The following is a 13,229-nucleotide window of genomic DNA, read 5'->3' as shown; positions in this document are numbered from 1 at the left end:
TTGGGAAAATCTAAAATTTTTTTTAATAAATATACTTTTTCTTTTCATAAAAGTTCAAAAGGGGAAAAAATCCCTCCTATTTTCCTATTTTCCTATTTCCCTACTTTTATTCAAAAAGAAATTACAGTAGGAAAATATGAGGGATTTTTTCCCCTTTTGCACTTTTCTGAACAGAAAAAGTATATTTATTAAAAAAAATTTAGATTTTCCCAAAATTTTTGTTTCTTTTATTCCCCCTTTCTCAAGATTATAAATAGTCCCCTTGCGGTGCTATGGAGAGTACACCTCTCCTATTTCTGGTTTGTACTGCAGATGATAAAGTTAGGGTCTACACTTGCAAATTGGAATGGACGACTGCTTTTGTTGAAGTTCTCTCTTCTTTCTTTCAAAGCTTTCGATGGCTTTAGACAAATCGTATGCAGCTGCCCTTGCGGGTGTCCACGCCTCAGACACACCTAAATCACCATCTTTCCCTCATTCGTTTGAGTGGGCGGAGGACATCAAGAAACCTGCTAGGAAGAATGGGAAGTCTGTCATATTTTTTATAGAAGCTGAAGGTATTTAACTTGCTTCCTCCTGTCGTCTGAATTTGGTTGGGAAATTTCTATATGGTCATCTCAAAATGGAGCTCATTCGCAAAGAATTTGATCTTATGCACCTTGTTGGAGAGTGAAAAATTGGACTATTTGATGGGAGGCACATTCTTATTCAAATTAATAATGAAGTTGATTACATGAGCTTATTTGCTAGAAGGACAATATGAATTGATAATAGAGCAATGAAGATTTTGAAATGGTCCGCGAATTTTGACCCATAGACGGAACCATCAATCCTTCCGGTTTGGATTCGCCTCTCTGGTCTGAAATTTCATTATTTTTCTAAAAAATTATTGTACTTTATTGTCTTAGCTTATGGAAAGTCACTCAAGACGGACATTCCTAATTTTAATCTTTCCCGTCCATCTGAAGCCATAATATTTGTTGAAAGAGACATCACTACACCCGCTTCTGAGGAAATCTGGTTGGGCACACAACACCAAAAATATTGGCAGAAGTTAGAGATTGAGTCTTTTCCGCCGTATTGTTCGAACTGTCGTATGTTCAAACACTCCAGTTCTCAATGTCATCATCTACACCCCCTTCTCAGACCAAAAAAACAAACTGCTCCGCTAGAGGCTGTGATTCCATCTCCTCTGAATCAGCTCCAAGTTTTTGACACTATTGATCATCAGAAGGATACCCCGGAAGACATCACTTTCCTCGCAGGCAATATGTCAATCATTCAGTCCCCACTTGTAGCTCCCCCCTTTTTGGAACCTCCTATCGTGAGGTAAAGAGAGATTCTTCAGACCCCTGTTGGAGAGTGAAAAATTGGACTATTTGATGGGAGGCACATTCTTATTCAAATTAATAATGAAGTTGATTACATGAGCTTATTTGCTAGAAGGACAATATGAATTGATAATAGAGCAATGAAGATTTTGAAATGGTCCGCGAATTTTGACCCATAGACGGAACCATCAATCCTTCCGGTTTGGATTCGCCTCTCTGGTCTGAAATTTCATTATTTTTCTAAAAAATTATTGTACTTTATTGTCTTAGCTTATGGAAAGTCACTCAAGACGGACATTCCTAATTTTAATCTTTCCCGTCCATCTGAAGCCATAATATTTGTTGAAAGAGACATCACTACACCCGCTTCTGAGGAAATCTGGTTGGGCACACAACACCAAAAATATTGGCAGAAGTTAGAGATTGAGTCTTTTCCGCCGTATTGTTCGAACTGTCGTATGTTCAAACACTCCAGTTCTCAATGTCATCATCTACACCCCCTTCTCAGACCAAAAAAACAAACTGCTCCGCTAGAGGCTGTGATTCCATCTCCTCTGAGCTCTGAATCAGCTCCAAGTTTTTGACACTATTGATCATCAGAAGGATACCCCGGAAGACATCACTTTCCTCGCAGGCAATATGTCAATCATTCAGTCCCCACTTGTAGCTCCCCCCTTTTTGGAACCTCCTATCGTGAGGTAAAGAGAGATTCTTCAGACCCCGCCTACCTTAGAACCTATCACCGATAATACAGGTGGAAAGTGGAAATACGGAAATACTTCTACTGTTTCACTACTGTCTCATTAGGTCCAGAAAAATGTTAGTATTACTCAGGCTCATGAGGATCATGATGTGCAACGACCTACAACTGTCGGACCACATTTGGAATCTACTGATCAAATGAGTCAATCATCAGATGAGGAATGACAGGTCTACACATCCAGCAGGAAGAAGAAAAATGAAAATTTACTTGAGCTCAGGAATCTGATGGATGATACTTTGGTTACTACGGGCAATGGTACTCACCTTACTAATTTGTTAGCTGGCTCATTTCCGCGAAATTGAGGCAGGAGGACTAAAGTAGGACGTCTCTAGCACTTTAGTGCCCTTTGTGGCTTTTGTTTTTTTTTCTTTTATGTATCTTTGTTTTATTTGAGTTTTGTGTGTTGTTTTGTATGAGTTAGGCTTTCTTTTAGGCCCTCATGCAACATTTCTATATCTTTTCTTTTTCGTATTAATATATTTGCCCTTAGGCTTTTATAATATATATATATATATATATATATATTATTGAAATAAAAAAGATACATAGGTTGTATGAGAGGGCCCAATAGAGGCACCCTACCCATACAATACCAAGTACAGTAATACCCCAACAAAAATATATGGAAGACTCAAAAAATTAAAACATGTAAAAAACGAAAGCTAGGGACGAGCCAGTTTAGTCCTGTAGTCCTGCCTCTTCCTCTATTTTTAGAAGCGGAGCCAGATAATAAACTTTGAAGTGTAGTTTCATTGTCAGGAGTAACCAATGTATCATCCATTAAATTTCTAAGTTGGAGTGTTCTCCCAGCCTTATTCCGTCGAGAAGTGTAAACCTGTCATTCTTCATCAGAAGATTGACTCGTGTGATCATCGGTTTGATTTAGATACGCAATAAAAGGAAAGACAGTTGTTGTCACAACAATAGGTTCCAGTGTATGTGAAGTGTGAATTGTCACCTCTGCACCTGATGCTTCCTGGATAGGGACATTATCCGTTGTAGGATGGTCAGGAGAAGGGTTCCCAGGGGCAGACACCAACTCCTGTCTTGTGGTGATTCCCTTCTTAGGTTGGCTGTCCTTCGGTTTGTTAGAAGCACGTTCAGGCACGTGTGATGCGCTAACAATATGTTCCTGCTTTTGACTATTAGTTCTCAACTGTGGGTGCAATCTGAAACATTTCTCCTGCGGGTGTCCAAACATCTTGCAGTGCTTGTAGTAGTAAGGTTTTTGTTCCATAATGATTTTTTACCAATAACCATTGTGAGCAAAGTCAAGCCAAACTTTTTTTAAATCTGGTAGTGTAATATCTCTTTCAATCAATATTCTTACAATAGAGGGTCTTGAGAAATGAACTATGGGTAAATCTACCTGTAAAGGTTTTCTAAGGATAGTCCCAATTGCATATAAGATAGGGCATTAAGGATAGTCCCAATTGCATATAAGATAGGTAGGTCAAAAAATTGAAGTTTGAGTTCAGGTAATGAGAACCAGATAGGTGCAATTGGGGGTTCTTTACTGGGATCAAAATTAGGGACCCATTTGAGCAATTTCATATGTTTGCCCTCGGTTGTGATGAATTTCTTTGAGAAAATTTTTGTGTAGTCTTCTTCTATACTCAGCTGTATCATAACATGACTTCCATCGAAATGACCCACCTGCCAAACCCCAACTAGTTTGTAATCTTCAAAAACCTTCCGGTTAGTCACCATCTTAGGGCAATTTAATTGGAACTTTCTCACTAGAGTAAATTTGTATTTTCCTTCACGAGTTAAAATTTCAGCGTCAGAAAAGAATATTGCTGGTTTACCCGCCTTTTTCTCTACTTTCTTGATGAGATTGCAATCTCTGTATCCTGCAACAGAATCATGGTGCATCTGGGGGAATATCAGACTATCTGCGAGGTGGAAATGGAAGATGCATTTGTGAACCACTGCAACATAGGAGGGTTTGGTGGGGATATCACCGGCGAGGGCGGCAACGTAGGAAAGCCCTGAGGCTATCACCGTCGCCAGTGCCAACAACAAAGTCAGGCTCTGTCGCAGATAACGTAGTTGTCGAGCAGAAGCAGGGCCTGTAAACGACGCACCAGATAGCTATGCCACCAGACGAAGCAGACGATGCGAGAAATGATGACAGCTGTCGAGCAAAAGCAGGTGACGTCAAGAAGGCACGTCGACACAGCTGTCGAGCAGAAGCAGAGCCTTAGACCGGGTAGCTCTGCTGCGAGACAAAGCAGACGACGCGAGAAGGCACGTCGACGACGCGGGTATTTTGCAAACTGAAGACGAAGGCGAGTTTTTCCAAAACAAAGGCGAAGGCAACGCGAGGCGCTAGGGTTCGTCATGCAAAACCCTAGCAGAGCGGAACGACGACATGCTGGAATTTATATATATATATATATATATATATTTGAAAAGATTGGTTAGAGGCTATTAGACGAGTTTCCCAATCAACCTCATGTGCTTAAGAAATTGATTTTGTACATAGGCGGGATCGATTCCGTGATCCCAGGGTCTTATAAACTCTGTCAACCAAAGAGTCACGGTAGGCAACACACACACATATATATATGTTTGGTGTATTGAGCAAAATTCTTTTATTGATACAGATTGTTGGCTTAAATACAACTTACTAGAATCTTAAACTTAGGAAGAAATAGTCATATCTCCGAGAATACAACAAATTAACTCAAATAAACTAAAAACAAAAACTTCTATAGCTAGCTTAAAAGAAAAAGAAATACATAGAAAAGAAAAAGAAATATATAAAAAAGAAATAACATGAAATAAATAAAATCTTGATATAAACATGAAATAAATAAAATCCCAATATAACTTCTAACACTCTCCCTCAAGTAGGGCTTTAATCGAGTTGAGTCGAAATGAGTATATAATAGTTTAGACTGGGCTTGATATAATTATAAATTTTTCATATTTGACTTGAGCTTGTGTCGAGCTTTCATATATTGTTTAAGTTTGACTTGTTTAAATTTTTAAATATTTGGACTTGATTTGCTTATGAAAAGTAAATGAGTGTTTAAATGAGCTAATGAACAATCTAAAAAATCAAACGAGTACTTAAATTTTCATACAAAAAATTCAATAAACAATTTTACAAATTTGATCGTAGCTATTAACTTATCGATTATAAATTTTAAACCCTACAATATCTTAAATCTCATTTCTCCTCCATTTTGTCCTAAATCACTCGCTTAGGAGATGTTTAGTAGAATGATTTGTGGAGCACATAAGCATAATTTAACCTAAATTCTACCAATCAACTAAAAAAGACAACTTTAAAACCAACAAGAACTTGATATCAAGTATTTAGATATCATATATGATACAAGCCATCTTTGAGCTATCGACAAACGAGGTAATATTCTAGTTAATTAAATTTTATTTAAATAATATGTCATACATAATACGAGATATTATCGAGTTTAATATTGAGCATTTAACCAGTTATTTGTTGATCGATAAATGAGTGTTTGTCAACATAAATGAGCAAGTTCGGTTATGTTCATGTTTAGTTCATTTAAGCTTCATGCTTTTAAAAATTGTTCAAGCTTGTTTATTTACTAATTTTAATGAACATGATGGAGTCTTAATGAAGTCGAGTTTGAGTTCAATGAGTGCATTGGTTCATTTACAACCCTACTCTCCAATATATCAATTATATTCAATTTGAATTTGAAATCATCAAACAACGAGCAATAAATATTCTTTATGAGAATATCCATGAGTTTATTAGTGGATGAGACAAACAAAATACAAACCTCTTCATAGTCAAATTTCTCCTCGATAAACAAACAGTCAATCTCCATATATTAGGAACAACCATGTTGGACCGGATTATGACAATGCTAATAGTGTTTTTAATGTCAGAAAAAAATTACAGAGGAACGATGAATATCATATGTAACTCGCGAAGCATGATGCACATCCAGAGAACTTCACACACAACCAAAGACATAAAACAAAAATTGGCTTCAACACTACTACGAGCAAGAACAACCTCTTTTTTTGCTTTTTGAAGTGACATGGTTCCTCCACACAAAGGATCAACAACCCGAGATAGATCCTTGATCATGGACGAACCTGTCTCGTTCAACATTAGTATAAAGCACAACAGAGTAAGAGATGTGATGAGTGAACAAACCCAAGCCCCGTGTTCCTTTTTGGTAATGGAGGATTTGATGGACAACGCTGAGATGATGTTCATAGGGGTCTTACATAAACTGACTTACGACACTGACGACGTGACAAATGTTTGGGCATATATGGGCAAAGTAAATAAGCTTACTCATGAGGAATTGGTAGCGTGTTTTCTTCGTCGAAACGGCTTTGGGAACTTCAAATACATTTAGATTCATCGAACAACTCTCGATTTGCAAAGAAGTAGATTAGTCTCGGTAAATAAATTCATCACATATTTGTGCTTGGAAATGCATCAACCCCGAGAGGACCGAGCTAATTGCATGTCTAAGAAGTGTCGGAGGAAACCAAAGAATTTCATCTCAAAGGTCGAGGCGAGCTTGGAAATGCAACAACCCCGAGAGGACCGAGCGAATTGCATGTCTATGAAGTGTCGGCGGAAACCCAAGTATTTCATCTCAAAAGTCGAGGCCAGGATTGCCTTGAGAAACTCTAAGGTCGGTAGATTGTTACTCGTGAGCACGATGTCGTCGACATAGGCAATGAGGATGGCAATACGGTCACCGGTTGAATGACAAAAAACAACGTATGATCATATTGAGCCTGAAAGAAGCCATGACCCACTACAACTTGCGTACACTTGCCAAACCAGTCTCATGGGATTATTTCAATCTATAGAGGAATTTCCACAATCAACGCACTTGTCCATGAGAAGAAGTCGAGTCAAATTCCAGTGGGAGAGACATATAGACCTCCTCAGTGAGATCACTATTAAAATAAGTATTCTTAGCACTCAGTTGAAGGGCCAATCTAGATTCACGACTAGGAATAATAGGACTCAAACTGTATTCATTTTGACAATCGGAGTAAGTGCCTCTTCATAGTCAATCCTATAAGTATTTGAATATTCTTTAGCATCCAATCGTGCCTTCTGGCATTCAAAAGAGCCATTGAAGTTAAATTTTGGTGCTTAAAATCCACCTACGACCCACCACTTTCTTTTCCTAGGCAAGATCAATCACGTCTCAAGTATGGTTGCGCTGAAGGGCATTCATCTCGTCCGTGGCAGCAACCTTCCAGGACAGGTCAACCAAAGTCGTCTCAATAGTGGATAGAAGATAAGACCCATCAAGAATGTGGCAAATGATTTGTAAGATGGAGATAGGCTATGGAACGAGATCTATTTCTCTATGGAATAAAGAGGGTGAAGTGTGCATGACACTACCTGTTTGCGTAACTCAGTAGGGAGATTCATTTTTTCAATCGTATTAGTAGTGATCCCCGTAAGTAGAGAGCACTGTACCGAGATCGTTTACCGGAGCAGACTTTGAAACATGCAGCGGCGCAACAGGCTCGATGGTAGGGACATTTGGACAAGTCTCGACAGAGAACTTTGTATGATGGGTATAGACACGGAGAGAGGGTGGTGGCAGGGATAGACCGACTGGTGGTGAATCCAGTAGTGCTGAAGGTGCACTAAAAACAGTGGCCGGAGTAGGAAAAATGTTCGCTGAAGTTAGAAAAGGAGCAGTGTCCAAAAAATTAAGCTCCTCCTCACTTGAGGCAGTGTTAGGAAAGGAGGAGACATTTTAAAAAATGGAGACGTGATTAACATAGGTTTTATTGGTAGTAGGATCAAACATCGATATGCTTTTTGAGCGGTGGAATAGCCGAGGAAAATACATTTAATTGAGCGGGGGTTAAGTTTACTATCTGTCGGAGCTGTGTTTCTAACAAAGGCCGTGTACCCAATAATTTTGGGATCTAATGAGAAGAACCAGTTGGTAGGAAAACATGACATCAAGGCAGATAATGGAGTTCGAAAGAAGCATTTTTATGGGAATTCTATTGAAGATATAGGTAGCAATAAGGATTGGGTGTCATTCCAAAAGCACTAAGGAATATTAGTTTGAAACATAATGGAACAAACAACTTTGAGAAATTCTATTTTTTCTCACGGTCACCTCGTTTTGTTGAGGGGTATTCGTATTGAAATTATGATGGAGAATGACATTACTAACCAGGAATTCTTCTAATATAAATTAAAGTACTCATGCCATTGTCGGTCCGAAGGATTTGAATAATACTTTTGAATTAGGTTAGATTAAAGGGGTGAACATTTTTAAATGTGACAGCAGTTTCAAATTTATCTTTTAATACATAGACCCAGGACATCCGAGTATGGTGATTAATCAGACTATTGGAGTAAGGAAACACCATTTATTGGTATTACTTGAACTTCAATTGGGTCCCCATAAATCACTATAAGTGAAAAAGAGTGAGGAAGAAGTGTAAGGATGAGGTGAATATCATACATGTTGATGTTTAGCTAATTGACAAATTTTATATTTAAAAATTGATGAAATTTTTATCAAGAAACATCAACGGTTTCAATTATTTGAAATAGTGAAATCTAGAATGACCCAAACAACTATGTAAAAGTATAATTAAACAGCGGAAGATTTAGCCGAAGACTTATTTGCTGGTTTTCTGTGGAGCTTCCAATACTTGTAACGGGTAGAGTTTGTGACAAAAATCACATGTGGAGTAATTGCCTCAAGATGGCGTGGCAGAGTATGGAGTATTGTTGGAGACCACGGTTGAATGTTTGGCTGAAGTTGTTGAATTGCCGAGCATGAGAAGTCATTGGATTTCTTCTCGATGAATTCTTTTTACGTTGAAGGAAGAGGGTTACGACCAAATATATGACTATAGACTTCATCAAGATCCTTGTTTAGGCTAGCCAACAATTGGAACACTATCTTTTTCTAAAATCTCATGGAAGAGGGGAAGGTTAGCAAGAAAGTCCCAAGTGTAGTCAATCATTTATAAAACAACCAAGTCATTGTAATATTGGGTCACCGTCTTCGATCCCCGTTTAGCCTCACACACCTTATTAGAAACTTCATAGAGTTTTCCAGAATTACCAAAGTTTGAGTAGGTATTGCAAACGATAGTCTAGAGGTCACTTGAAGATGGAAGAAACAGGTAAGAAAGACAAATAGATGCCTATATGGAATTAATTAGCCATGCAATAATCCCGGAGTTCTCTTCTCATGTAACATATGTTGGGTCATTCTTTGGAGGTTCTCGAATCGTGTTCGTGAGGTGGCCGAATTTACCCAACTTTTGACGAACAACGAAACAACTTGAGACCACCGGAGGAAATTGGAAACATTAAGTTTTGAGTGGTAATTAGGAAATTTATATGGTGTTCAGGTCCTTCGGTCTGCGAAGGGATCGAGATAGATGTCGAACATCCGATGAAATCAAAAAGAGTGTCTTGCAGAAGCTCAGAGGTGGAGGAATCAACCATGGCACCAATGGAGCCAAAGGAGAGGATTAGCCGCCGAGGAATGGAAGGAGTTGTTCCTTGCATCTAACAACCTGTAGGGAAGATTTCAGAGTGACGGAAGGAGTTCTAGCTGAAGGAGGGATTACAACAGGGAATTCCGGTGGCAAGGAGTGCTGGCCTTGAAAAACAAATATAAGGATGATTTCTGTTGCAGGAAGATGATTTGGCCAAACAGGTGGGGAAAATTTTTGTTTCCAGACTCCTAACGTAGCTTTGCGTGCGGGACTCCCAGTAATATATAGTAATATATCGCCATGTGTGTTATATCGGGCCCACTTAAAAAATATTAAAGTGAAACCGCAATAACCTCCTTGTGTTTCCCTTCAATAACCCATAAATAACACCGCAAATGTTATTTTTGAGTTATTTCAAGGTCATTGAATTGAAATATATGGTTTCTCTTCAATAATCCAGAAATAACCCATAAATAACTTGTAAATAACCTCCGCTTCGGGTTCATTGAAGTGGAACCGCGGAGGTTGTTTCTATGTTATTGAAGTAGAATATATTAGTTTTTCAATAACCCAGAAATGACATCCGCGGTTTCACTTCAATAACCCTGAAATAACCTTCGCGACGTAGCAAAGGTGACGACATATCATTGGAGTCTGCAAGTAGAGCTACGTTAGGAGTCTAGATAGAAAATTTTTTCAACTGGTGAAGGTTTTGGTGGCTAGGATAAGATATCTTGCTCTGATACCATATAGGTTTGGAGAATTAAGCATAATGCTTTTATTGATATAAAATATTAGCTTAAATACAACTTACTTGAATCATAAACTTAGGAATGAAATAATACTCATATCTCCAAGATTACAAAAAATCAATTTAAATAAACTAAAAGATAAACTTTTATGATTAACGAGAAATAAAAGGAAATACATAAATATAAAATAATAAGAAATAAATAAAATCCTAATATAAACAAGAAATAAATGAAATCTTAATATAACTTTTTACAAGACACATACCCAAACAGTTGAATCTTTACATGCATATCACTCAAATCGGTAATATTACATCAATAATACCACTATCACCACATGCCCATATCAAGCCATTTAAGAACAATTTGAGGCTTTGGATGGGCACATGAATGGTCATATAGATTCCAAATTCGACAAGCTTATAGTCAAATCGTTCATCTCGTCGAGCTGAATCCAGCAAGCTCAAGATCACTTGATTTTGACATCATTAAGGCACTCAAATGCTCATTAAACATCAACCGATAAAAGAGATTGCTCTAGGTCATTCGATGGAGTGGTCCGGATTCATGTGGTATTTATAGAGGATGCCACTCACAAAATCTATAAATTGACTCACTCTTTTCATGAAAAGGGGACTTGGGATCTAGACTCGGAAGAGAAACTTGAAGGGGCTCCACGGTCTTGAGAGTTTATAAGCTCCAGCACCGTCAGGCCGTCGCTGACCATCCACAACCACCACTACCCGGTCGCAGTGCAACTGTCAAGTGGCCTCCACTACTGAATCACCATCATTGCTTCCTTGCTACTGTTGATCGGTCGCCACCGTCAAACCCTAGTCGCCACTTCCATTCCATCCCCGACCGGCTGCAAAACAGGAGCCGCTTGGATGCCGCCGCCATTGTCAGACCACCCTTCTCGGCAATTGTTGCTCGACCTCTGCGATCGCCAGACCACTATTGCTCGACATCCGCTGTGGAGCCGCCTCCATTGTTCGGCCACCTCCGTTGAGTCGCTGCCACTATTGGTTCATCGCTGCTCGGCCATCGCCTTCAAGCCGCCGATACTTCTAGACCACCGGTGTCGCTATCTAGCCACCGCCATTTGGCCGCCACTATCGAAGTCACCGAAAACAGATTTTCTGGCTATTGACCCCTATCGTTGGTTTTTCTTCACAGCAGTCGGGTCGCCATCATCTCTTCAGTATTTTTTGACATTTCCCAAACGAAAGTCTCATCTCACTCATTAATATTGCTTCGAACTATTGCGTCACTATAGTGAAATTATTTCAACTTCGCTAGACCTAGTGTTTTTTTCTATTTGGGTATTCCATATAAAAACACCTTTTGTCTTTTCTATCAATTTGTCTTTTACCTTTATGTGTGTTGGACCTTAGTGCAAAACTAAAATATTAATATATCACTCTACTGTCACGAATTTACGATCACACAAAAGAAATATTTATCTTTTTTTGTTTTTTTCCTGTTAATATGATGGGCTCCATTCACTTGTTCAACATAGCTCTGTGAAATAGGATAATTTACTTGGGTTTTGCTCAAATCTCTTTGAACTTGTGTTAAAACAAGTCAAGGAGCAGCTGTTGGAGAGAATTTGTACAGCATCACGTCTAAAATTTGTTTTCTTGTGGTAGAAATCCAAACTAATTACATATTGTTTGCCAATTATGTTCATTGTACTTTTGAATGCTCAGTAGCATAGGTTTTGGAAATGTTACATTATTTTCCTACTAATATTTGTTAGAAATTTCAACTTCACACCTAACTAGTTTAAAAGGTTTGAGCTGTTTGAGCTTAGCTGTGTGTAAATTTTTTTTTTTTCTTTTTTGAAATTGAAAGAGAGAAGTTATATTGGGTTTTTGAAAGGTATGCAAACCAGCCTCAATTTATTTTTATTTGTTCTTTCCCATGCAATTTAGTCAGCAGATGGCAATTAATTCTTTGTAGAAAGATTGTCATGTTGTAGAATAATTGATTTTCACAATGATGTGATGTTTCTTCGAAAGGTATGCATTTGTGTCTGGTAATTGTTTGGTATATATTATCATAATTGTCGTGTTGGTTTTGGCGCTTATTTTAGTACATATTTGTCATGTGCTGCACAAATTTGCATTATTAGCTTTTAAGACATTTTTCTATTGCAGGTAGTTTCTTTTCTGAAACTTTTTGGCTTTGATGATATAACCATAGGGAGAATTTTATGTCGATGCCCGGAGATATTTGCTGCTAATGTGGATGACACTTTGCAGAGGAAAGTTAACATTCTGACTGATTTTGGTATTTCTAGAAAATTTCTTCCTCGTGTTATTAGAAAATACCCTGAACTTCTTCTGTTGGATGTAAACACCAGCTTACTTCCAAGGTATAACATTCAAACCGTATGATTATGCTTTATTAACATTATTTTTCATTTTCATAGGAGGTGAGCTCAAAGCTAAAAATGCCACCCTCTGCTTTCACCATTTCACTCACAAATACAGTGGTTTTTTTAAGATCGATGCATCCACAGCTTTTGACGGCCGAATATAAAATTTTAATCCTTTGCTTTTATTAATCTAATTGTGTTGACATTGGTTCCGAACAAATGGGCCTGAGTAGATGTAAGGTTGATAATTGGCCAGAGCTCAAAATTTGTACAATAATTGTTCATGTTTTAACTGATTTAAAATTGATTGCAATAATAGTTCAATTGAATAGAAAAAATTCAGTTCAACTAGAATTCGGCTTGATATATATATATTGAAAAAAAATGGCCGGAGGTTATTATACGAGCCCCGGTCATCGCTCGTATTCTCACGCGTATATAATTAGAGCAACACACCCTACACTCGGGGGGAATTGAACCCCAAACTCGAGGGGACTTACAACTAACAAGCAGATGTCCGACCAACTGAACTGAGT

General features: G+C 38.1%; 1 protein-coding gene across 4 annotated transcripts in view; it reads left to right on the top strand.

Moving 5' to 3' along the window:
• The window catches only part of LOC110026577 (transcription termination factor MTERF5, chloroplastic), an 87,442-nt gene that overhangs the window by 65,689 nt on the left and 8,524 nt on the right, over window positions 1-13,229 (top strand). For all 4 annotated transcript variants that reach the window (XM_020727562.1, XM_020727561.1, XM_020727560.1 and 1 more), the window contains one exon: window positions 12,473-12,690. In XM_020727562.1, the coding sequence (XP_020583221.1) occupies window positions 12,473-12,690 (218 nt within the window). The remainder of the gene's footprint in view (window positions 1-12,472; window positions 12,691-13,229) is intronic.

The sequence above is a fragment of the Phalaenopsis equestris genome, unplaced genomic scaffold (genome assembly GCF_001263595.1).
Source record: "Phalaenopsis equestris unplaced genomic scaffold, ASM126359v1 Scaffold000381, whole genome shotgun sequence".
In the NCBI taxonomy this organism is placed as follows: Eukaryota; Viridiplantae; Streptophyta; class Magnoliopsida; order Asparagales; family Orchidaceae; genus Phalaenopsis; species Phalaenopsis equestris.
Note: the sequence above shows the minus strand (reverse complement) of the source record. Positions and strands in the feature narration are given on the sequence as shown.